Source organism: Tyto alba, unplaced genomic scaffold, assembly GCF_018691265.1.
Source record: "Tyto alba isolate M040663 unplaced genomic scaffold, T.alba_DEE_v4.0 Super-Scaffold_8, whole genome shotgun sequence".
Lineage (NCBI taxonomy): Eukaryota > Metazoa > Chordata > Aves > Strigiformes > Tytonidae > Tyto > Tyto alba.
In genome coordinates this window covers 16,176,698-16,203,338 of record NW_024881329.1, presented here as the reverse complement: position 1 = coordinate 16,203,338, position 26,641 = coordinate 16,176,698, and the positions used below count along the sequence as shown (strand labels likewise).

General features: G+C 39.2%; 1 protein-coding gene across 7 annotated transcripts in view; it reads left to right on the top strand.

Moving 5' to 3' along the window:
- Positions 1-26,136, top strand: part of SLC6A5 (solute carrier family 6 member 5) — a 31,637-nt gene extending 5,501 nt beyond the window's left edge. For all 7 annotated transcript variants that reach the window (XM_042785360.1, XM_042785357.1, XM_042785358.1 and 4 more), the window contains 11 exons: positions 617-758; positions 1,183-1,315; positions 3,373-3,507; positions 5,755-5,858; positions 8,482-8,606; positions 12,904-13,016; positions 13,303-13,434; positions 14,519-14,618; positions 20,270-20,370; positions 23,274-23,441; positions 25,748-26,136. In XM_042785360.1, the coding sequence (XP_042641294.1) occupies positions 617-758; positions 1,183-1,315; positions 3,373-3,507; positions 5,755-5,858; positions 8,482-8,606; positions 12,904-13,016; positions 13,303-13,434; positions 14,519-14,618; positions 20,270-20,370; positions 23,274-23,441; positions 25,748-25,903 (1,409 nt within the window). In that variant the 3' untranslated portion in view covers positions 25,904-26,136. The remainder of the gene's footprint in view (positions 1-616; positions 759-1,182; positions 1,316-3,372; positions 3,508-5,754; positions 5,859-8,481; positions 8,607-12,903; positions 13,017-13,302; positions 13,435-14,518; positions 14,619-20,269; positions 20,371-23,273; positions 23,442-25,747) is intronic.
- The last annotated feature ends 505 nt before the right edge of the window (positions 26,137-26,641 follow it).

The window sequence follows — 26,641 nt, the reverse complement described above, 5'->3', positions numbered from 1 at the left end:
CTCATCAAAGATAGATGGGATTTTTCAACTATAATGCTATAAAAAGCCCAGGTTCTTTGTTTGTTTGTTTGTTTTTCTTTTTTCTTTCCCCCCCCTGATAAAAACTGTGCGCAGGGCAGAAAGCAAGGAATACAACGCCATAGCTGGCAGCTTCTGGTTTCTGTTCAAGACAACTTCTTGAGCTTTAGCGAGCTTTATCTTTAAGGACAAAAAACCGCCCATACCTGAAAACCGTTTTTGCAAAGGGTCCAAAACATGCAGTGACATGAAAAGAGGATAAATAAACACAGCAACCCCCTCCGGGGATGGGGGCGGCTCCCCTCTATCCCCCCGGCCCGGGGACCCCCGGAGGGGGCAGCAGCTCCTCCACCTCCCCAGGCTTTCCTTACCCCTTGGCCATTGGGGCTAGAAGAGGAAAATCATCAGCTATTTTAAGACGCAGTTCTCTCAGACCCGTGGAGGTTCTGTAAGCAAGGTGTTCCAGAAATCTCACACAGTACAAAAGTTCAAGTCCTGTGTGTGATCTAATGCTTTTTGTTGACATTTTACACCCAGCCCCCAAAAAGAAAAATCTAGGCGACTTACTTTGTCTCTTTTGTTTTAATTTTTTTCCTAGATTCCTGCATTATTGGTGACCACCCAAAAATACAAATCAAGAACTCTACTTTCTGTATGAGTGCCTATCCAAACTTGACTATGGTTAACTTCACCAGTGAAGGAAATAAAACTTTTGTCAGTGGAAGTGAAGAATACTTCAAGTAAGATCTTTCTTTGTTTGGAGATGTTATGTTAATCTTTCTCTAAAATCCACTGTAACAGACAACATATAACTGTTTGGAGGACTAGAAATACAATAGTTACAACAGCAAATTATTCCCATTTTTTATGCATAGGAATGATGAAAGCTAAATTTCAAACGCTGGATAATTTGTGTTCTGTTCTTACGGTGCTTAGCACAGCAGGGGTGTTGGCCCATGCCCGGCGTTTTTATCTACTACTGCAATGCAGAGAAATAAAATAATACATGGTGAGAATTGCTGGAACCTTCTAGAGAAACTGCTGAGAACACTGAAGCAAAACAAAACACTGTAGGAATTTGCACTGAATTACTGTCTGCAGTTGCTGTCATTAATTTTTTCCTTATTTTTATTTTTTCATTTTTTGTTTTTATTTTATTTCTAGGTACTTTGTATTGAAGATTTCAGCAGGGATTGAATATCCTGGTGAGATTAGATGGCCCTTGGCACTGTCTCTTTTCCTAGCTTGGGTGATTGTATATGCCTCCCTTGCTAAAGGAATCAAGTCATCAGGAAAAGTAAGAAAAATATTTGTGATCGTACACTAGCAAGAAAGCAGCATACTGCTTCAAGTGAATCACACTCTTGTTTAAGGCAGTGAATTAGTGACAATTATTTTCAGTAAATGGCTAAGTATTAATGAAATGTCTTTTTCTGCTCTGTGTTCTCCTGCCTAGCCAAAATATTAAAAAAATATAATTTTGGTTCAGCATTTGTTCCCTAATCTTCAGTAAGTTTAAAATGAGCCCTTGAGCTGCACTCAGCAGCTGGATGGTAAAAAAGTGCCTTCAGCAGCCTTCCCTGTTCTGCGTGGTGTTTGTTAAAATTCTGCAGTCATCTCACACTTCACAGTGATCAGGGAAATGATGATGTAAATTAAGATGTCAAGCATTGGGTTTTAAATTTAGAACAGAACTTAAATTGGTCTATGTTGAGTGTGAGCAGTGGCAATGTGTATTGTCTTTTCCCCAAATATTTGTGTGCCATCTTTCTAAAACTCATCCTTGAGGTTAACCCAGCACCTTCCTCTGTTTCTCTGACATCTCACGTGTCACTCTCTCCCTTGCTCCTCAAATCTGCAGCTTTCTGCCATGCCTCCTAGCAAGCAACTGGGGCAAGAGGGAGCATGTCTTCTCCTTGGCATGGAAGTTCAGGGATATGAATTGTCCAGGCAGCTATCTGAGCAGAGAAATGCAGCTTTTTATTCAGCAGCAGCATTGGTTTGGACATTTGTTTTGTGAAACCTGCAGGAATGCAAAATCTGAGACTTCTCCATCAATGCCACTGCAATTAGCATGCAGGTTAAGATGTTAATGATGACATAGCATAAATCTAACTTATTTACAAAGAGTAGGCTGAAAAGATAAACAAGCTGGAGCAAAATAACTAGATATTTCCTGGGATAAAGATAGTGGATATGTAAAGATAGATGTGAATTTGTACGTTTGTGATTTCAAGCCATTCCTTTGCATCTACAAGCTGACAACATCTACTATAAAGCAGCTTAATTATCAGAAAATCCAGAGACTCGGTGAGCTAGGGTAAAGTTGAGATATGTTTTTTTTCCCAGCTTAGTGTCATAGGAAAAAACATTTAATGAAAAGCCAGAGCCAAGAAACTGAAATTGTAGAGAAGAATAGGTTGGGTTTGGACGTGGCAATAGATATTTCTTTAAGTGAGCCTTCGTGAACCAGAAAAATAGTGACTTTTTGGTGTCAGGGATAGAAAACCTATATTTATGCATAGATGAGTTCAGTATATCCACAGCACAAAAATTCATTGGGTTAACTGCTTGAAATGTCTCTTGAAACAGCAAGGGGGAAGTTGGGAAAGCAGTTTCCAAAGTCACTTCAGCTCAGATGATTCTGGTCCCTGTAAGATTCAGAGGTTAAATTGTAAAAGGATTTGAAATGCTTTTGGGTAGAGTGTACATCTTAACTGATTATAATTTAGTCTTTTTATTTGACCACAGAGTGCTCTGCTCTGTACCAGATAATTATTATGGCATGAAAACTACAACCTCTGTTGTGTATTTAGACATAATGATTAGGTCTATCTGGATTGTTCCACTGACTTTTTTTTTTTTGCATTGGTATCTTAAATATTTTCTTGGTGATATGTAATTATCAAGAGGTAAAAACAGTAATAAAAATTCTTTAGGCTTAGTTAAATACAGAGAAATACATAGAAAAAAATCAGAACTTTAAGTGGTATTGAGTGGTGTTGCTCATTTTTTTTCCATTCAGCTGTGTTAGTTTACTCTGGGCAAGGATCCAAGGAGATATTTTCATTTGGCAATAAATTCCTATTGTTCCTCTCCAGGCTTTCTTTTCTGCTTTTAATTTTCCTCTCTGCCTAGAACCCCAATTCTTACCTCTGATGCTATTGATATTATTCCTGTTTCTAGCATGAAGAACATCTGTGAAATTTCCGATTTCCTGGGAAATAATCCTCTTTTCTCCGAGGCCAAGTAATTGTTTTCTTCAGGAAATAATGTAGCACTTGTATTCCCCCTCCCCCCTTTCTTATACACCCAAACAAGCCCTTTCAATAATCTTTCTCTTGGTCTCTCCAGGTGGTGTACTTTACAGCTACGTTCCCCTATGTAGTTCTTATCATCCTTCTTATAAGAGGAGTAACTCTACCTGGAGCTGGAGCTGGAATCTGGTACTTCATCACACCAAAGTGGGAGAAGCTAATTGATGCTATGGTGGGCTTATTATTGCGCTTATAATTCTGCCAGGCTGAATAAGTCAGAGATTTCTTAATGGTTGTTGCAAGCATTTCCTACATGCAGGGGCAGTGGTGTCATCTGTGGAAACTTGTTCATCCTACGTGGAGGGTTGTTGCAGTGGACGCTGTGTGCACGTAACATTTTTTTTACGTGTGTTATTATAGATACAGTGCTTACTTCGCATTTAATATTTCACCTGGGTCTCTAGGAGTAGGTGTATTTGAAACATAGGGAATTGAAAAGAGAGTATAGATTTTCGTATGCTGGTGTCTGATGGATGCTGCTGTGACTTGAACAAGCACCTGGAGCTTTCTATAGGTAACACAATAAACCTATCTGCATTTCTTTGGAAATGCTCCGAATAAGTGTATTTTACTCACTGAGCCAAGAAGATTATCAGGACTAACACATCTGAGACATTAAACAAAATCAAATTATACATCCTGGTCCAACTCCCTGACAGCATACATCCTGATGAAGGCCAGCCGTGGTGGTTGTCCTGCCCGTGCTCTCAGAAACAAGGCTCCTGGCCTGGGAGCAGAGGGTGGAATTAAGGCCCCCGGTACCCGGCTTTGCTCCAAAAGCACTGACTGCACGAGCTGGGGCTTCAGCTCTGCTGCCTCACTCATGATTTTGACTAATTTCTTCAAAGGCATTTGTTGCCAATGAAGCCAGCCAAACATATTTCCAAAACCACACTTGGATTTGTATTTGTGTAGGCACAGATGCACCCACGGGTCATCTATTTGTCTGATGTGGCACATGAGCACCCATGTGTTGATCTTATAAGTGTCTTGAGGCATGAGTCTGGAAACTGAATTGAACCCTGAGCTGAGAGTTACAAATCAGAGTCTTTTTTCTAGAAATTCAAGAGAGATTTTTAGCAACACCTCAGGAAATTTCACATTTTAAGAAATTTTTTTTTTAAGGCATTTTTTCTTCTATTAATAGCAGTGTGATATCACACTGATATATTGATAATTAAAGCTGAAAAAAGTTTCCTGGATAAATTTTGCAGATCTTATTTTCCTTAATATCTCTGCAATAATGGGTATTTTGATCCTTTGGTGATGGCAATATTACATCTTTTGCAAAAAATAGAGACATTAATTTTGCTTTAAATATGAGCAGTTTTGGCCCTCACATTGTACAGTAAAGAAGGTGAGAACTGTTGCCTTCTGCAAAATGGGCTGTCTGAATACACTAAGTATCTGTATAACCCTGGGTAAATGTTCGATAAATTCAGGCGAGCTTCTGTTTTTTCAATTTATTTGCAGTTTTAACATGAATTAAGAGCTGTATATTATACTCAGCTAGATGAAGGATTGACTGCTTGCTTGCTGGTAACTTTTCAAGCAGTGTTTAAGTAGTATCTTCAAACTGTTTAGTGTGTGCATAGGTTCATCTCTATATCTGTGTAAGGGCATGTACCTCTATTTCTGCACTGTGAACTTGTGTGGAAAAGCAGACTGTAAGAAAGCTTGTAAATAGAAATACCAGTGCTTCAAACATTTTGCAAGTGATAAGACCATCTCCTTTGGAAATCCAGGCAATTTAGAAATGGTGTCTCTAAAAGTACTTAAGGCTTTGAAGAACTTTGTTACAGAACAAAAAATGCTGTTTGGTTGATTGTGGGTCTTTTTTTTATTTTGTTTTTAAGAGTGACTTGGCTGAGCATGTCTTTTCTTCTGATGGGAGGCAACTGGGCCATGGTGTCTAAATAGCTCTAACTTATACTGTACTGCTTGAAGTACACCTATTGATGGAATTTTACCCTAATTTTAGTGTAATCTCATTCATAAGTAGTTCATCAAACAACACTGAAGTTCTTGCTTTTATCAAGAAGGTAAAGTATTGTCTAGGACCACTGGCAGATAAACTGTCAGTACCTGACACAGATTTTTGCTCTTGATTTGTATTTCCTTTGCTGAATGTATCTGAACTGATATGTATCAAGCAATATAGTTTGAATATTTGTGCTTTCCATACACAGCAAAGGTTATATTATCATTTTGTATGGGCTCAGCGAGAACAGCACTCATCCTCAAATGGGCACTATGTATTTTGGGACAAAATTTTTCTTTTAAATATTCTATTCACATCCGTTGCTCTAAAGTTGCTTTAAACTAATCATATGTTAATCCTCAACAGTACCACAGTGTTATCGATCTTTCTAATGCTCTTTCCTGAAGCTGATGCTATTTTCCCTCCTGACTGTCTTAGGTTTGGAAGGATGCAGCCACCCAGATTTTCTTCTCCTTATCTGCAGCATGGGGAGGTCTAATTACTCTCTCTTCTTACAACAAATTCCATAATAATTGCTACAGGTATGTGAGAGTGAAATCCCTCAGTCTTATTAAACAGGTCTTGTCCAAAAACTTGCTGAAATATGGTTTGAAAGACTGTCTTCTTTTTTTTTCTTCTCTCCTCTCCCACCCCCCTCTTTTTGGTGCTTTTTTTTCTCTCTTCTTTTCCTTTTTTCCCTGATTTTTTTTTTTTTTTTTTTTTTTTTTTTTAAGTGGGGTTGTGGTTGGGTTTTTTTAATCTGTTTGGGGTTTTTAAATTTGTTTTGTTTCTTTAGTCTTCTTTGGTTTTGCCTATTTTATCTTCTCCCCGGGTCTTAATGTACTAGTCTCAAGATGAGCCTTAGGCTTATTATAGTCCCTATGGGCTCTTAATGTTCAGAATCAGCAGTTCTAGGTTGAAAGGCAATCTGGGAAGCTGTCACCAGCTGTGAGCAGTGGTATGAACCCTGCCAGTTGGCAGCCTCTGCTGAAGAACAACCCATGTGTAGAATGAAATGAAGTTTGCCGTTGTGAGACATGTATGAGTCTAACACCTGATTTCTATATATGTGATTCCTGTCTCTAGTATATGTTATTATTTTTTTCTAATTTCTCTTATTGTAGTTTTACATGTACAGTGCTATTTCAAGTTGTGAAATTTAAAATCGCTTTTATTTGAAATCACTGAAAGTTATTTTTACAAGGAAAAAAGTCATTGCTCTGGTGCTGTAGTATAGTTTTTCATCAAAAAACATGGCAGATAAATGTCTGCAGGTGCAAAAACCAAAAGCAAGTGGCATTAGTGGAATGCCTCACTGCTATTTTGTTGTCTTTAAAGCCAGTCCTGTTTCTACTGAAGCAAACATTTACTGATTCCTGCAGTGACAGAGGTGCTGACTCAGGACAGCCAACAGTGTGCACAGTGACCGTGTCAAGAGCAGGCTTAAAATCTTTCCTGAATCAAGACTTTAAAACACATGGTCCTTAGGATTTGAACTCCCTATAACTTTTAGGTACTGTATACAAAATACTACCTTTAAAAAGAAATGTCGATCAGGATTTAAAAAAGGAATTTAAAAACCATTTCCTATTACTGTTCAAAAGTAACCTAATATAATTATCCTAAGATAGGGATGCGTAAGTAACAGTGTTGCATATTCAGTGACTCCCACCCAGCAATCTGTTGGGTCCCATTTTTGAAAATGCTTGTCCTGGGCTTAGATTTTTTTTTTTTTTTGGTTGGTTGATGAATTAATACATGCAGAATATCAGGGCAAAAAATGGGTGAAACATCATGCTATCTTTCTGCATTAATTCAGCAATGTTTTGTGGAAATTGGAAAATGTTAATGAAAACTTTGAATTAAATACATGTTAATGAAGTATAAAAACCTTACACGTCTAATACAAAATACATTCTTTGCCTATGTTAGAGAGGGTTATGGGAGACCGAAGCAGAAACAATTATAAAAGTTTGGTTACTTCTAATATTTTTAATTTTATAACACAACTTGAGTACTGAAATGAAGCATGACTATTTTCCCCTCCAATTTTTACATTCATTACATGCTAATACTGCAGATAAAATTGTAGTTTTCGATTACATATTCAGTTTAAATTTCATTAAAGAATCTATAATTACAGTAAATGTACATAAATTCACTTCATCATTCATATTTAAAATATTTTACTTAAAACTTATTTGGGTTTTGGAAGAAGATTAACACATGATGATTCCAAACAGAATATTGTAATTTTTTATTCTATAGACCTGAAGAATTAACCTAATCATTCCTGTCAAGAGATGTTCTGTAGAGATTACAGAAGTTTGCCAGCTCAGTGAGGTTCTTGACAACTTTTCAGGTTGTATTTTGTTCTGTTCCTGACAAGCAAATAGCATTAGGAATACGCCGTTTTAGCCAACTTTTTAAAAAAAAAAAAAAAAATTAGAGTGGCTTGTTTGTTCTAAAGTTGTAGTTTAAGGGCAAGATTTCCAGACACACATATTGTGAAGAAAAAATAAAAATCCTATCGAGAAGATAATAATTATGGATGGGGATCAGGAGGACTGGTTTCCTGTTAAATTACATGAACTTACCCAGTATAGTATGACATTCAGGTATGGATTTCTTGAGTCCCTTAACAACAACAAATAACAGAAAATTGTTATCTGCAGGGGAATCCTCTGCAGATGGGCAGGTGTTTGAGTGCTGCGAGGTTCAAAAAGCTTAAGCCTGAAATTTTGTATATAAATCCAAGAAAGATACAGGACAAAAATCATCTTACCTGGATGGTGATGATTAGTCTATACAGTGAGCATATATCCACATCAGACAAAGAATAAAACATTGCATTATAACTCATGTCATCATTGCTACTTTCTTTGGAGAGGCCAAGAGCTGAAGTGCTCATCCTGCTGTGTGGCCTGTGGCTTCCCATACAGCATGTGGGTGATGGAAACTTGTGCAGCTGGTTACTGGTGGTCATGTGAAGACTTCTGTCATCCCTGATCAGCATCAAATGTACCTGATAAATGTAGAAGTGTACCTTCATCAGTGTTCCCACAGGATGTGTGTGCTCATGAGAGAGACTCCTGAAATGTGTACAAAACCTTCCCTTGCATGTATTGCAACAAGGTGACATGGCTTCTTGTTTTTTCTTTCCAGGGACACATTGATAGTCACATGTACCAACAGTGCCACAAGTATATTTGCAGGCTTTGTCATCTTCTCAGTTATTGGCTTCATGGCAAATGAGCTCAAGGTCAATATTGAAGCGGTGGCAGACCAAGGTAGGGTATGCTGCCATTTCGTCACTTAGGCTCCTGCTGGCACTTTCAGGTCTATTATTAATCATGACATTGACATTGGAGGTAGAAATAATGGCTTCAAAGTGGAGTGGACTAGTAAGCCACTTGTAGGCATTTCTGTATGGGAGCAGGTACACTGGGAAGTACCCAGGGCAGTCAAGATATTACTTACAGCCTCCTTATGACTTGTTTGGTAAGAAAAAGCAAGCTGAGACTCATTTCAAATCTTTGTGTAAATGACTCATGGGGGATAGGGTGAGATGTCTCCTTCATATAGTCTAAGTGATCACTGGCCTTCTCATTTGTCTCTGCTGTTGCATTGCCAGGTCCTCCAAGGTAAAATTTGTCCCTGATGGTGGGAATCTTGGATGAGAGGACAGTGGGCTGCATGATGCAGAAGGTGTAAGAAATACGGTAGAGAGGAGTACTGAGCTTCTTAGCTCTGGGGAGCAAGGAGATAGCTCTTTGGGGAAGTAAAAAAATTCAGAAGAACAGGTTAGAAGAAGTTAGGTTCTTGGTTAGTGAAGTGAGATGGTTACACATGGGGATCTGAAATTGTTAATTGTTTGAGCTGAATGTGAAAAAAGTGTGACTGTAATAACTTGTACATGTATTTACAAATCCCCCACCAGAGCTGTTTCTGGGAGCACATGAGGGTGTTAAGTGTATTGTATTAGCTTTCAGCACAGATAATTTCCAAGCACTGAAAGGAAGTGATGGTTCCCAATGTTATTCCCCCCAACCCACAATAGCCCAGAACAAGAGAAGGCTTTGAATGGGAGAAAGACAGAAGAGTTCAAAAAGTGAAAATTGCATACTCATGGTTTCTATACATGACGTGTCTCATTGACTGCATTAATGTGAAGACACTAAACATTTCCTGACAAGTTTGTTGTGTTGAATAAATTCAATGCCACAAGGTGCTACGTGTATCCTAAGATACCTGACTTACTGAGCATCATGAAATTGTAGCAGTGAATTTGTAGTAGGGGATAGAAACCAGTGAAACCTTCCATAGTTTCTGTACAGTAATGCTCATAGGTCATTCTGGACAAATTACGTATGAAGGTTAGTCTGCATTTAACAATGCAGTGGGAGCTAAATGGAAAACAGGCTACATGAGCTGGCAACACAGAAATCCTGTGGTTGTAGGAACAAGAGCTGGTAAAGCATATGAGGCATTCTTTATTTTTCTTGAAAAATACCTTTTCTTGGAACTCAGATGTTTCTAATAACTTATTAGAAACCAGCTACTATAGGTGAAAGGAAGAAAGGAACAAGATCTTGCTGCTGGTTAAGAAATAGAAAGTTTCCTTTTGTTTATTCCTTCTCTGTAAACTGAAACATTGATAATCCCACAGAATTTGCAGTACTTCTGACCTCAGAGATGCAAATAAAGGTGCTGGGTCACATTCAGTTTGTTGGTACATGGCAGCCCATATGTTGAGGTAAGAGGAAGTTTGTGAGCTGCAGTTCAGTCACAGGGAGTGAGTTAGTCTGGGACTTGCACCAGTTGACCTGTGGTGGGTTGTGCTGCTAACTGGGCTGCGGATTCATCTGGATGGTCTGAGAAGGGAATTGCATGGGATGGTCAGCTGGCAAACTCCTTGATAGCAAGTAGTAGGGAATACTGCACTTGCAAGCTAATGTTATGTCAAATCAGTCTTCAGTGCGTTGTTTCTCCTTTTTGGTCTGCCGGTTAGATAAGTGGTGAACCAAAAAGTTTAATTGTCATGCCCGTTTTCTGGCTCGATTAGACCTCTGTGTTTGAAAAACTCCATGTGAGGACAGGTGTTTTAGGACTTTTTACTAATCTTTTTATTTTAGACCTCACCTCCATCCTGAAACAATAGAACCAAAACCCCACAACCTCGAAATCTAAACCACACTGCACTCACCAAAATTATTGTTACGAAGTTAGAGTCAAATAAGTTGTGCTTGAGTGAAGCTGCAATGGAAGCTCGAAGGGATGGACAGAGTGGGAATGGAGAGACACAGCTCTTAGGGATGGGGGAGGATAGGCTTGGTTCATCTCCTTGGAGAAGGCACACCATGGGGCGCAGGGGATGGGAGTCCCTGTTCCGTTGAGTGCTTGTTGGCAGTGGCCATTGAGTGCTTGTTGATGGCCGTTGAGTGTGGGACTAGTCGCAGGCTGGAGCTCTGTTCTCAGCTGCTTCAGAGGATGTGAAAAAATCTCTCACGAGACAATTGTGCATTTGTAAGAGCCCTTTTAGGACATTTAAAAACATTTCATGAGGGTTAGATTTCACTGCTCTCTGTGATGGGATAAACAAAATTTAGTCACATAATAGGAGAAGATTGTATTGTAGGACAAGAGTGAAGATTAGGGATAACTGCAGACTGAGTTACCACACTGAATTAACAGAATTAAAAAGCAGACTCAGCAAGTGGGAAAAAGAGCCAGCCCTTGTCCTTGCCTACTTTTTTAAATCTAAAGTTGTATTTGTTTTTGCAGTGAAGCAGGAAACTGTCAAAATCATGATGAAACACCATCTCCCTTCTAGTTTTCAAAAATTCAAATGAAATTGGTAATAGAAAAAAAGGATTTTTTTTCTCTTTTTTTTCCCCCTCCTAAAATATTAATCTGAAATACATAGTGGTGTGGTTTTTTGTTTCTGTTTTTTTTTTTTTTTTTTTTTGTGTTGTTTTTTTTTTTTTTTTTTTTTTAATTTATTAATTTAGATTGTTCCTTTCAGGAAAAAATCCTGTACATGGTGAACAAATAAAACACTTTGCATGGATAGAAAGACAGAACAATCTATTTTCATTATACTCTCTGCTTAAGTACATACTGCAATTGAAAAAATTTTAGTAATTGAAAATGAAAGTTCAAGGTAACTTGACTTTTTTTGTTTCAATTCATATAAAACCTTTGGAGTTTTCCTGACTTTAACAGCCCTTCAGAAAGAGTTCTCACCCCATAAAAGCTCTGAAGATGGAGTGGATGGGAACCAGCCTCCCTGTGACTGTTTACTTGTGCTTGGATGCTTCCTGGCACATGCTATCTTTGGAGAGTTATGAGGGGCTGAGATGGAGAGATGCGCACTTTCCTATTCTATAATTACATTTTTCCAAAAGATTAATGGAAACTCATTATTCCAAGACTTAATTAAACTTCCGTGTGCAGGAAGCTGGTGCAAACAGAGCCCTTATCTGTAATAGGCAAGAAGAAATCTTGAATCAAGAGATGAAAGAACATGTTCATGAATACACAGTAGTTCGACATACGCTTTCCTATTCCAAAAAGGTATTTCTCTGTAGCACATTTTAAAGGCAACAACTCTTATTGAGTCATGTACAGTATTTTTTTGCTTACTGTGTTGTTAACTCTTGTATTTGTCTTCTGTTCAGAAGGAACTCTAAACATTTGGCAACTTACCGGTGGAGACTACTTCACTATATTTGAAGTGGGCACTCCTTCAGCTGGGATAAATAGAGAAGAAGTGCCATCTACCGTAATGCTACCACCACTTTCCTGCAGCCTTTTCTCCCAGGCAAATCTAAGCATACTTGTAAAAATATTTTTTCTTAACAGTCACTAAAAATTATAGCCCAAGATATCAAGCCAACAAAGAAAGGAAAATTACTGGTTAAGCTTTAAAAGACCTCATATATATATTTTTTTTAAAATTTATTATTTATTTATTTGTTTACTTTTTCCTTCTGTGCTGTATTTCAGAATTTCTTTTGGATTTTTTTAGATTCACGGGAGTTATCACCTTGTGTCTGGTATCAGCTCTGTGCATTTGTTATATTCTCTCTTCCTTATTTGACTGTGTACCGATGAGTTAAAAAAAAAGTATTTTCTGTTCATCCCTGTAGTACTGAGATGTGGATGATTGCTATGTTGATTTAAGGCTGAGCTGCTAATTGTCAGGAACAGTGATAGGAATAAGATCACAGAGCAGGAAAGAAACAGCTGCAATACATGATTTCTGTTTATCTTTCATGTTCAGATCAGTACATCAGTACGCTGGTTAAATATGTATTCTGCAACTTGGAAAGTAGGAGTGTGTGAGTGTCTTGAAACTTACAGCCAAAATAGAAATTAATAATGTGAGGCTAAACAATTAAGCCTGCAATGGTTACATCTTTCTGTAAATAGGAGAGACTAATTCGGATCTTTTTTACTTTTATGAAGCAAAGTAATATTGTATTAGACTTTGAAACATGACTCCTCACGCCTCCCTGTTTTCCAGTCAGTCAACAATGTTAATGCAATGGAAGTTATCACAGCCTTTGTTTTTCTCATTTCTAGGTCCTGGAATTGCTTTTGTGGTTTACCCAGAAGCCTTAACTAGGCTTCCCCTCTCTCCATTCTGGGCTATAATATTCTTTTTGATGCTTCTGACACTTGGATTGGACACTATGGTAAACTACTTTGTTTCCCATTCTTTTCCTCTTGCTTTTCTCATTTATTTGTTTGGAGGACCATGAGATTACTTGCTCTTTTCCATGTGGTCAGTGACCTGCTTTTCAAAAAGAGGAATGAAGTAAAGCCATCAGTGCTGAAAGTGTTTTGGTGAAGCTTTGGCGTTGACATCTGAGCATTTAACACCTTGGATTCAAAATACTCTCTTACGTTCCATTTTACTCAGTTGGACCACTCTGTGTACATTGCGAGTACTGAAATGACTCCTTTTATTTTGTCTTTCAGTTTGCCACTATTGAGACTATTGTGACCTCTGTTTCGGATGAGTTCCCCAAATACTTACGTACACACAAGGCACTGTTCACTCTTGGGTGCTGCATCTCCTTTTTCATCATGGGATTTCCTATGATCACTCAGGTAATAAAACTGGTTTTGAGCATCTCTGTCTGTCCCCAATCCCCCTCTGGTGGCCATTCTACTCCTGTGCAAGTTGCAAAAAATTAAACTGAATTCTGCTGCATGTGCGAAGGCACTGGGTGAGTTTGAAAGCCTTTAAGCCTTTTTTTTTTTTTTTTTTTTTTGATGGATCCTCTGAGTGATACATATTTAAAAGACTTACACGACTTTACTGCTCAGATATTTCTGAGAATCAGACTTTTAAAATTTATCCTTAGCCAAACATCTCCAAACTAGTCATGTAGTTAGCTATTCATTAAAAAAAATTAAAAAGTTTTAATGTCATATAAACATGCGCACCAGTTTTGGGTGCCTTCCCTCCCAGTCTTGGCAAACTGTGGAGTTAATAATGGAATCTACCGGTGGTAGTCTCAGCATTTTTCATACACTAATTCTTCCAGCATTATAAACTGTCAGCAATTTCAAGAGGAGGTGCACAAAATCTATTTTATTATTTTATGCAGCCTTTCCACCCCCTTTTTTTTTCTTTCCCCCTACATCATCACCTACCAGCCCGACTCTGCTGTTCCAAAGCTTAAGATGGATTCACTCCTACCTTTGCTTGAATTGTGCTGCTTAACCTCTGCCCTGAATCTAGGACATAATATCCTTTCCAAAGAGATGAATTGGACTCACCGTTACAATATTCCTGGTTTCATGGTGATTTTGCTTTTGACGTAGCACTAACTGGTTAGAGATGCCGCTGGTGGGAGGTCTGGTCGCAGTTCAGTCCTTAATCTGAAAGGACTGAAACCAATGTCTTCCCAAGCTGTGTTAGTTACCAGAGTCAGGCGTACCCTCTGCCTTTTTCTTGTTGGACTTGATAATTCTCTCAGCCGGAAGAAAGAAACTTAAGTGCAGCATGAGCCTGTGTCTGATCAGTGTTTGGATGCTTATTTGGGGTAGAGAGTCTTGGGTCCTGGTCCTGTCTGTTTTGCCTACCTTAGCGCCAGTTAGGGTTGTGGCATATATGAATAGAGACACCAGTTATATGCCTAAGTAATGGCTCTTTTTCCTTTTTTTTTTTCCTTTTTTTTTTCTTTAGGGTGGAATGTATATGTTACAGCTTGTGGACACTTATGCAGCTTCTTATTCTCTTGTTATCATTGCCATCTTTGAGCTTGTCGGAGTTTGCTATATATACGGTAAGAAAAAATAGTTATCGGACAGCCTATGTCAAAGTGACATTTTAGCATATGGTAAAGTAGTTGGAAACGTAAAATTCTTAAGGAAAGGAATAACCGTTTTTTGCCTTTTTTTTTTTTTTTTTTAATAAAAAGTCTCAGAATTCCCTCACTTTGAACAGAAGCATTATGGGACTTCATTACTATAGGATTCCTTTCAAAACATGTATTCAGAAGACTTTCATATTGTCTAATATCGTTTTTCCACCAATAGCTTAAAGCCACTGCTTAGAGATGAGTATAAAAATACACCAAGCATTCAGTGACACTTCTCCAGGGGCTCTTTTGCACTCCATTGGTTTTAGGGACAGAGGCTTACTGAGCCAGAAGTGGTAACTTATTGTTTAACAATTTTTGAAGGTTTTATTTTTCATGTTCACATCCAGCCTTCCCTTTAGCCCATCTGTCTGTAATCAAGACTATGCAGAATCAAGACTATGCAGCTAGTCAGAGTGATTAATTATGCACAGTGGAAACACCAGTTATATCGATCCATGTGGAAGTACATTAAATTATGAGGAAGATCCTCAGCTAGTATGAAGCACTGCAATTACCTTGATGCTACAGTAGCTACATCAGTTTATACCAGCTGGTGATTTGTTTCCGAACTTGTGCAGTGCTTTCAGGACATTGATTCTTGGAAATATGTAATCTCCGATGGTTGTATTAGGAAATGTGAAGATATCCCTACAAAACAGATAAATAATTTATGTCTGGAGTGTGATAGCACCACTGAAGACTTGCCTTCAGATGCAAAGGAAGATCTGAATCTCAGTGTTAGCAATGACAAAGACAAGGATGTTTCTGCTGTTGCTGTGGACAGGAGTGAGTTTTATATTTCATATCAGCTAGACATAAACAAACTTGACCTTTTTGAAGGTGCATATATAGCAGCATGACATTAGGCTCTAGTCCTGGGCACTGGATACTCAGATCTACTTATGTTGTGGGGTCTACTCTGTAATATAGATGCATTAAAAAATTGTACATAATTCAAACCATGCAGAATCTGTTGCTCTTGCTTGAGAAATGGATGTTATAGACAGAACAGGGAATCAGCCCTTCCTTGTTTTCTCTAATTTAATGGAAATACAGAAGTGTATTTTATTTCACTGGATTGGATGTCAGTGGAGCAGGTCTGTGCAGTTGTAAGCAAAGACAGGTATGACCTAGTGAGGAAATGTTACAGAATACAACAGAAAAAGTCCAAATGCTGAGAGAAAAATTGATGTAGACCTATCATGTTTTGGTTGATCAAAATGCTTGTTGTTTTTTATGTCCCTGAAATGTAAGTGTTTTAATTAGAGTTGGTTTGGAAGCATAATCTCTTTGAGTGAAATGATACTGGTAACTGCTATCAGCTTTACATTCAGCCAGTCTTCTCAAAGGACCAGAGTGTAATGCTTTGAGAAATCTCCTGAAGTGAAGCTGAGAGTTGGATTTTGGGCATTATTTAGCAGAACACCTGGTCTGAAAATCAATGATGACAAGTTGTGCCATTGCTCTGTGTTTCAGTTTCCATGAAGAGGTACAAGGTTTGCCCATTCCCTCCCCCTAGTTACCACCAGGTTTAACATTTACCCATTCCTGTGGAAACACCACCGGGTATGTGGCATCTGGGACATTAGCGTCTGGTTATTGTATTGACCAGTTTCCCAGTTTTCCTAAAATCACTACAATTCCATAAGATATGTGATTGGGAATGCTCAAGAAGAGTATAAGGGTTTGTTGTTATTTTTTCCCCTTCTTCCTCCTCATCCATTTCCAAGGGAGCATGCGTGATTGACGCTGTGGTATGAAGCACTAGTTGTTGTCACCGTTCCCGGCCAGCAGCATCCACAGCATCACCCAGTCTGTGCCCAAAAGATTGCCCCCTTTAAAGCCATTGCCATCAGTGTGCAAGATAAAAATTCCTTGCTTGGAATATTTTTAAAAACCCCAAAACTACTTAAATCTGTAAAATATCTTTGTCCTGTATGTTTTTAAATAAGGCTGAAGGCAAAACCCTGGATTTGTTCCTCATCTGAACACTGTGTGGCAGAAGCACTACAAACCTGCCTTTGTGGAACAATATTTTATTAGGTTTGTAAGCAAAATTGCTCTGGCTAGTGCCTGCCTTGCCCAACAAATTATGCAAAACATAAAATAATACAGAAGTAGTTGTAGCACTGCAGAGGAAGGACCTGAGAAGAAGAGAACTTTTTCTTTTACTTTACTGTAATCAGACTAGGAAAAGATCTGCCGATGACAAATTGTTCTTTCCATACTTTCTATACCAACTGATTGTTAATCAACAGATGTTAGTAAAGCCTTTGATATAAACTATTTCAAAGTTATTTCCTGGAATTAACCTTTTACTAGACTAAAGAGCTTCCAGTGTTTTACACAAAAAAGGGCAGTTTTACTTTGCTATCATTATCTCCCTGACAAATGTATCGTAGCTACTTCTACTGCACTATAGCTACTTTTCTAAGGATTGTTCATAAGAATACAGCTTGTATATTTGTGATTTGCATGTTGCAAGTAAAAGTGAAGCTGCTGCTCTTGTTATATTCCTTCAAGCAGTGCTTAAAATTGGCATAATATATTTTCAAGCTCTGACAGTTACTGTTTTACACTCCACTGATACCTTTCTCTGTATACTTGTACTCTTTATAGGAAGCAAGTAGGCAGAATTGTGGCAGGTGCTTTTATGATGAAATAAATCTGTCTTTAGTTCTTGTTACATGTTCTGCTTGCTGAGCTTGTTGAGATTTTTAATTTAAAAAGAGGCACACTTGGTTATTTTCTTGTAATCACTTATTTTCTAGTAGAGTCAGTGCTACATAATCCAGTCAAATGCTGGTTTTTATTTCACAGGCTGGTATAGGTGTTTACTCTCTGGTTGTTTAGATTATGGTGCATGATTGGTAAGGAATAGCTTAGAGCTGCAGGTATTAATCATCAGCATAATTCCCACTGTTACATTTTGTAACGTGAAGTTAAATACAGAGATCCTTGCGCTTGAGCAAAATACTGTTGGAAATGGAAAATGTATGACCTTAACTTTATTTGTGCTCCTTGTAGATTTGTTTTTGACAGTCTATTGTTGTGAAGGTTAGTCACCAGAGTGAGTGGTAACTGCTGCAGTGTATTTGTAGAAAGTGTTAGTAACTTTGAACACTTTATCTGTAGCAGAATATTGAAGTAGTTGTCTCTCTAGGTTTGCATTCTCCTTTTTAATGGATTTTATATCAGCAGTACTTATGAATACATCATCCTACTTTAGAGAGTGGAAATGGAGATATGGAATATTGTGTATTGTTTATTTCCCAAAGTTATTCAAGCACTGATGTGAGGGGGAGACCAGGTATACTAAGATTTAATCATCATTCTGTTAACTAAAGCATCCTCTGCATTTTTCTGTGGAACCTGATGGACCTATTTTCAGTCTTTCACTAGGGAACAGATGAGTATTGTGTAATCCCTGTATCTGTTTACATGCACTTGACTCCTGAACTGCTAATATTTAAAAGTGCCTTAAGCTGTGATTATTTTACGGAAAATTTCCAGAATGAACTAAATTTTTAAATTGGAATTTCAAATGGATCTGTGCTGATTTCATGAAGCTTGCATGAATTTGGGAGGCAGAAGCCCCTGGTAACTGCCCAGTTAGTTATACCTCCTTTGCAGCAGCGGGTGTTGCTGAAGTAGAGACACTTGGACGAGCTTTAAATTTTGTGGAAAGACCCTTCAGCCCATACCTTGTGCTGCTATAACCAGTGTAAAACTAGTTTTGTTTCTACCACAGCATGCTGCAGGGATGGCTGCTGTGTGAGCGTCTCCCACGTGGCTCACTGTAGGTGGTGCACTGAATTGTAATAGGCAGGTAAACAAAACACAGGGGCAAATAATTCAGTTGCAGCAAAGATCTCCTTTCAGGTCCGTAACACAGTGACCCTGGGGGGTCCAGGCATACAAAGCTTTATTACAAAATGGAGAAGCACATGATGAGTAAGGTGCTGAAATACAGTGATTCCGTCAGTGGTTAAAATTACATGTATTTTAGAGAGAAAAGAAGAGGCTTTCTGAAGAAGAGCATTTGCTGTAGTCAGTGGAAAAGAAGAAAAAAGGGAGAGAAATTACAGTTACAGAAAAAAAAGTTGTCCTTGGGTTAGCTTTGTAGCTTATATCCTCTGCAGGTTGTACAAAGTTCACACCCCAAATACAAGTCTTGTAATAGCATCTTCTTGTTTAATTTCTGTATTTTTCTTCTCTATTTATTATCATAACACAGTTTTTTAGCTTTTCTGTGACATGCTATCTGCCTGAACTGGCTTACACTGTGCTCGCCCTCTGAGCCAGGCCTTTAGCGCTGCCCTAGCACCCTCTAGCCCTGCGTCCTTGGAGGTGCATCAGAAGACACTGAATATTTGAGACGTTGCTATTTTTTATGTTCTTAATTCCTGGAACAGTCAGGTGTATATATTTATTTCTCCTTGATATCAACAGAAAGGCTTCCAAATTAGGTGGATTAAGCCTGGGGATTATCCTTATATTCAGCAGCTGCAGTGGCTGACTATAAGGGCAATAAGAACATAAAGCAGTTTATTACTTTTGTTCCAAGTATTTCCTTCCTTACTCAATGACTTCACTCCAATATTTAAGCTTCATCCTTGTCCCTACATCATAAAAGTTAGACTAAATGCTAAAGACTAATGCCTTGTTAGATAAAATTGGCCCAAATTGGAAATACTTGTGTGACAGAGCTGCGCTCAGCCTCGGACCTCAGACCTCTCTCTCCTCTTGCTATCGTTAGAAAAGCTGGAACAAATTTCAATTTTGTTTTGATTACTTTCGGATAAATTACTAATGGCTGTACTGAGTAGGGACCATTTACCTAAACAGCTCTGCAGAACAAGGCTGGAAGGCAGACTGGCTTTTATCAGATGGGCAACAGCGGCTGCTGGGCCAGCACACCTTTTCCACCCGCACGGCATGGCCAGGGAGAGAGCTGCTGTTTTATTAACTCCAGTAACTTTATTGATGCGATCAATACAATAATCGGAAGAATTACTGTGTCAGTCGGTCTGTTTGTTCAAACAACGTTGAAGGTAATTTATAGTATTTACAGGTGCTCTCTAACAATTCTAAGTATTGCTTACATACCGAATGAAAAATAACAGGACATAATCAGTTCCAATGTGCAGTGATACAGTTGAACTCCAGTCATGTAGTGGGTACAGAAACGCTCAGATATTGTCTGTGCTGAAACACATATATTTAGAAACACATGTATATAGCTATTAATAAGGTTCATCTTCACAGTGAAATACAACATAATTGCAGGTAACCAGTACATACTATTAATGCTTTAACTGGAAACATACTGAACACTGAAATCACTGTAAAAACTTAATATTGTTTTAATCCTTAGGAAGTAAATATTTTATTAGACTGGTTCCCACCATAATAGTATGTTGTTTTACTGTGTGGTCATATCCTCCACTGAAGTTTTCAACCAAATCAGAGTTTGTTTTTGTAATTAGACACAAGGGAGGTCACAAGAACTGCGTTGCAAATAGCAGCTGGTTTCTTTCACACCTAATTGCATTTACGTTTGCGATTTACAGGATTGCAAAGATTTTGTGAAGACATAGAAATGATGATTGGATTCCAGCCAAGTAAATTCTGGAGAGTCTGCTGGGCATTTGTGACCCCAACTATTTTAACAGTAAGCAGAACTTTTTTGAATGTCTTGTCCAAAAAGTTTTGTTGTTTCTTCATCATTCGAGGTGTTTCTGAGCAGTAGGAATTAGATCTGGGATGCAGATACCGAGACACACGCACGCACGGGTGTGCACATGTGTTTTCGCTTGTGTGTGTGGTAGGTGAAATGGTGGAAACGATGGTGTTTTGGACACGATGTGGGTGGCGAGTCTCCCCGTGCTGCTGTGGGCGCCTTTCCCGGCTGCGCAGCGCCGCCGTGGCCCAGCGTTGCACAGCCGAGTCTCGCATACGCGCGTGTGCGCGTGCCAGGGGTGTGCGCGTACCGACGCTTCGAGAGGGAGCGGCACCGCGGGATCCCCCTGCCCGCCCCGGGGCTGAGCGGGGGGAAAGCCCTTTTCCCGCGCGTGCCGGGCGCCGCGCTTCCGCGGGGCGCCGGCAGGGGGCGCTGTGCGACAGCGGCTGGAGGCGCGCGGAGCTGGGCGGGCGCGGACCCGCGCGCGCTTCGCGTGGGGAGGTGAGCGGGGCGGTGCCAACGGGGCGGCGCCACACGGCGGGCGCGCCTGGCGGCCCTCTGCACGCTTGCTCGTTTGTTTGCTTCCAGTTCTCTCTTCTTTCTCTCTTTCTCTTTCTCTCTCTCTTTCTTTCTCTCTTTCTTTTTCTCTTTCTCCCTTTCCCCTTCCCTCTTTATTTCTCTTTCTTCCTCTTTCTTCCTCTCTCTCTTCTCTCTTTCTTTCTCTTCTCTCTTTCTTTCTCTTCTCTCTTTCTTTCTCTTCTCTCTTTCTTTCTCTTCTCTCTTTCTTTCTCTTCTCTTTCCCCCTCCCTCTTTCGTTCTCTGTCATATTTTTTTCCACCCCCAAATCTGGAACGATTCTTTACTTCAGATCTCCGTTTAATCTAAAAGGTGTTTTGTTCTCAAGTCTGCCATCGCCACACATGTTTTTTCAAGTCCAAGGGTCGAAGTATAATAACTATATCCACACTTACTCTCTAGCTTTCTAACGCAATGTTTTCTTTACATTTTAACCTAAGTACAGATACAGTTTTTGATTGCCTATCATGTCTGGCACAAGAATGAAATAATCCTTTTAGCCATTTCGAAAGCCTTCAGCCGGATAAGTCGGTACAAAACAGCCGAGCCTTCTTTCACCAATATTTTACAACTGGGAGAAGGTACTTTGGCCTGAAATTCCCAAGGCCTGGACCAAAAGTGTGGCAAGATTATCAGTATTCGTGAAGGGTTTTAAAAACTTAATAATTTCATAGCAGAGATGAATAGTTCCGAAAAGTGTTCATAGGTTTTCAGGTACCAGATAAGAAAAGTTGCTATAAAAGACACATGTTTTGAAACAGTAAGCGTGGTGTCAGCTGAAGGAGTTGCAGAAGCAAAATAGTGATTCTACAGTCCTTTGCAGTCACGTCTTCCAGAGAAGAAATATTCTGGGAACTTCCTATTTGTGCCGCTCTCTAGAACAGTGTAAACGTTGGTAAATCTTTTTATTTCTTGGGAAGAAAAAAAAAAAAAAAGGCTCTGGGTAAGGTTAGTAACTTCTTTTCGGTATTATTAATTCAGGAATGAGGGAATTTTTTTCTGAAAATGGAAAAAGGCTTAGTTTTTGCAGGCAGAAATGCATGTGTGAAGGGACTAGTGAGTTTTGGTGAGCTCAACAAAATCCAGAGGAAAAGAAAGTTTCTACAGTGAGAACAATTTCTCCAACAGATGTAATGAAGATATTACACTTTTCTGCATAGATTTTCTTTACCAATTTTCTTCACAGATGTATAGTACTGCTGTACATGAAAAGTGGGTCATCTGTCTTACCTATCCATCGACAACTACTTTTTGATTGTGACATTTGCAAATCCTTCTTTAAAAGTTTGATGACATAGCACAGTTTAATTGATAGTATTACAATAACATAAATGGCAATATATATTTTTTTTCTCATGAGGGCCTCGTTAAAAATGTTGTGTGTTATTTTATCTTTTTTTTTTTTTTTTTTTTTTTGCTTCCAATGGCTGTTTTCAAGATGCAGTCTTAGACCTGTTGTTACAGTTCTGAAGGGAATTGTAATGTTTTTCTGTAAATTGCTCAGTTCCTTTACTGATCAGACTTGCGCTCTTAGCTACTGCCAGTAATCACGACCAGGGAATAGGAAATTTTTTTGTCTCTTAAGGAGAGCGAATTTGGAAAGCAAACAAGGTCTGTTCCAACTTGCATGTTCTGTTGTTGTTCTCTCCAAATGTAATATTTAGTGAACTTACAGTGAGAAATATATTGACACTGATCAGTCGTAATTCAATTTTTATGCAATGGAAACAGACAAAGCAAAACCAAGCAATATATTCTTTCCTATTATTGCCTCTGTAAAGCTAATATTGGATACATTTGGATAGTCTAATATTAGACTTCCAATTACTCCACATCTCTGGAAATAAAACTGATCATTTTTATACGTGCCTTCACCTAGTTATACTGCTATAAATCTTCTGTGTGCGATTATTGCGAGCACAGGCATTTCCCAAAAGTTACTGAATTATGCACAAATGTAAGCAGATGTATTGCGATTCATACAGTAAGTGAAATGGACTAACTTAGCATAATCACATTAGGTAAAACTGCCAATAGACCATGTAATAAAGCATATTACTCTAGGGGCAAGATTCTAATTTCAATTCTTCTGGCATAAATACAGTAATTTTTGTGGGATTTTGCAAGATTTCCATGAAACTCATTAGATGCAGACTCAGACATGTTTATTACAGCTTGTGGCAGCACCCTTCCTTAGGTGGATGTATTTTTATCTGTATTCCATATATACCTACTCTCTGTGGGGATACCTACTGTTTGTTGCATAGCAGGCTTGTTTTGCTTATTCAAACATATTTGTTTTCCTTCCTTGTTTCCAGTTTATCCTTTGCTTCAGTTTTTACCAATGGGAACCAATGACTTACGGAGCTTACCACTATCCGGGCTGGTCCATGGTGCTTGGATGGCTGATGCTTGCCTGTTCAGTTATCTGGATCCCAGTTATGTTTGTGATAAAAATGCATCTAGCCCCAGGCAAATTTATTGAGGTAATACTTCTGTCTTTTTGCTGCTTAAAAATATGGTCGCAGGAGACTGTCTGGTTTATTTTACATTGATTTTTGTGATATTGAATGGCTAATAGTGCTAGGATTACTTTCTGGTAAGCTAGTTATTGTGTTTCAAAGAGATACTCACTTGATTTAAAATGCAGACCTTCTATTCCCTGTTCCTCACAAAATGCTCCTAAATTGTTAAGTGATTGCTTTTATGAGAACTAGAAGGTGTTACAAATTTCATGAGCCCCAGTATGGCATTACTGAGAGAAAGTTATTCTAGCTTTGTCGGCCTTTTTGCAAAAGCAGAGTGTAGGCGTAGGAAGCATCAGCTGTGGGTGTCCACTGTGTCGCAGCAAGCGCGGCAGTCGGGGCTGGGGGACCATTGGTCAGGAGCCGCCTGCTTGCCAAGTGCGAGGTGGTCGGGTGCCTGAGCCATCCGAAATACACTCCAGGAGGTTGTGCCACGTGATGAACTTCAGGAATTAGCCATATGAAAGGACCTCATGTTCTACAGCTGAATTACTCATTATAAAACTTAGCTGGCAATCCTCCCCCCACCACACGTCTTCATCTCTTCATTTTTCTTGAATAAGCTGATCCTCTCTGGTACCTGGGCTTAAAAAAATTCCAGGTGGCACTTTATTTTTATGCAGCTTTTTTTTTGTATTTTGCAAAGCAGATTCCTGCCGCTTCCCCCCCACCACTCCAGAAATGTGGCAATCCCCTTCTGCTCCCTGTCCCTGTGTGCTGGCCCTGCTTGACACCCCGGGTGCCACCCCCGCCGCTCCCCGGCTGTTCCCATCCCGCTGGCTCCTCCGTTCGTTGCAGGCGCGGTACAGCGCCGTCTTTCTCATGTCAGCATTTCATTCCTTCATTGCCTTCACCTTGTCTTCTGAAGAAGTTCAACGCTCTTATTTTGGGCCTTTGAGGCTTTCTCAGTTCTGCCCTCTTGTCACTGCATGCTGCTTGTGCTGCTCGCGATAAGGAACAGACACTTGCCTCCCCTTTTCATAGCCGCTTTTGCAGTTCAGCTCTCCTGAAAAACCCACCGGGGTTGTTATATGCCTCAAAAATGAAAAGGAGAGAAAATGTGCTAAAATAGAATAATCTTTTTGGTCTCTCAATATGTCACACTACATATGCCTGAGGGAAAAGACCACAATTTTCTGCTTCACGTAGAGCACAGGAGTTTATTATTAAGTGGTGGGACACCCTAGGGAGAGCATCCAGGTCCACGGTTGGCACTATGCAGTGAGGGTACTTGTCTAAAGGGCCATTCAGGCCTTGGGTAGAGTACGTTGGAGTGCATAAGTTAGGAGAGGACTGCTCCTGCTGGAAATGAGCTAATGTGAAATTAGACTTACTTTTTCATCGTCTCCTAAGTTTCTCTCATTAAGACAAATGGTTCTGCTTCAATTCTTCTAACGTATATGTGTAGTACTGGCATATGTATTGCCACAAAAATAGGGTGCTCTCCTTACTGTCACTCTAGCAGTGCATCAAAAGAAAACCCAAAAAGTTGGTTCTGGTTTTGAAGGGGCTCTTGCTGAAGCTATTTCAGCTGTAGCCTGGTATTTCCTGAATACAGAGCCTGCTGCATAAAATTATTATGGTTGATTTGGGAGGTAAGAGTTGCAAACTGGTAATTAAGCAGAGATTAAAATAACTGATATAGAGGTCTGATTCACTTTATTAGGTAATAAACATATAATTGTTCCCTGTTAAGTCATCAGAAATATGTTTTCTTTCCTTTTTATCTGTAAATGCACCAATCAAATTATATATTCAATAAAGAAATCAGCAGAAAGATTAGAAGATTTTTGTTGCTTGCTTAGGTTAACATTCTCCTCTTTCTTTTTTCCTGCAGATAGAAATGAAATATTTTGTCATCTCAAAATGAAAATCTTTGTTCATTCATAACAATGTACTTCTTTTTGGTCATTTGTATACTTTTGGGAAATATGCTAAACAGAAATCCAATTATTTTAATGCAGTTACCCACTGCTTAGACCATTGGGCTAAGTAATTGTGCACATGTCCTTCAGTACGTGAGCCTTGCAATCTGCAGCAGTGGTTCTGAGCTCCCTTCATTTGGTGTGGGGGAGAATGTATAATTAAAATCTCGGTACTTTATCCTCTATTAATCTTGCAAACTTCGTGCAAAACAAACACTGAGCAGTGGAGCATTGCAGAACCATCATCAATAATCTTAAATGAGCCTACCCTCATTTCTTCTGCATTGTAATTCTGCTCCGTAACTTCAAATGAGACTCTCTCTTCTCTTCCCCACATTGCAGCGACTCAAGCTGGTGTGCTCTCCGCAGCCTGACTGGGGTCCGTTTTTGGCCAAGCACCGCGGTGAACGTTACATGAATATGATTGATCCACTGGGAACCTCTTCCCTGGGACTTAAACTGCCAGTGAAGGATATAGAACTGGGGACCCAATGCTAATAATTATTACATGGGTGGCAGTAACATTGTCAGCCTTTTCCGATATTTTTTTCTATTTTGTTTCCCCACCATTTCTTTTTTTTTTTTTTCTGCGATGCCTGGAAGTGGTTGCTTAGGGAAGTAGGACTTACTGTTGCATGCCATAGGGAAGACCTAGCTAGACAACTTCCAGGTGTAGGTGATGCCCATGATGTGTTCTGTACCCAGTGTAATAAAAAAAGCATATTGTGCAAGAGGTGACATACCAGGTTTTGTCAGGTGAGGGAGGAATAAACAAAACATAATGGAAAAATCTTTAAGGAAAGTAAGTGCAGAATTTGACCTGTTTCACACAAACTTCCTTGTAACTGGCAGCTGTGACGGGACTAGGATTTGGTTACCAGGGTAATCAAGGGGAAGTTGAGACCTCAAATGGGATGGAAGTGAGCAAAGAAGGGGATCTCCTGTAGTCCTGGTATAAATCCAGCCTAAGGTTCTTGCAGTGAGTAGGGTCACTTTGTCTACACTGACAGCAGACCGTTCTGTCTGCGCACTTCTTCTATGAGTATGAATTATACCAACTTTGAGGACTTGTTATCAAAACAAGCAGAGACCGTTTAAAGAGCAGACCAGGAAGCAATATGTGAGATCAGAACACAAACACAGCAATCCATCTGATCTTTTCAAGTAGAAAAATAGAAGTAAAATTTAAAGAATTAATCATTTGAGGCTGGGACTAAACTGCATTTGAGTCTTGAA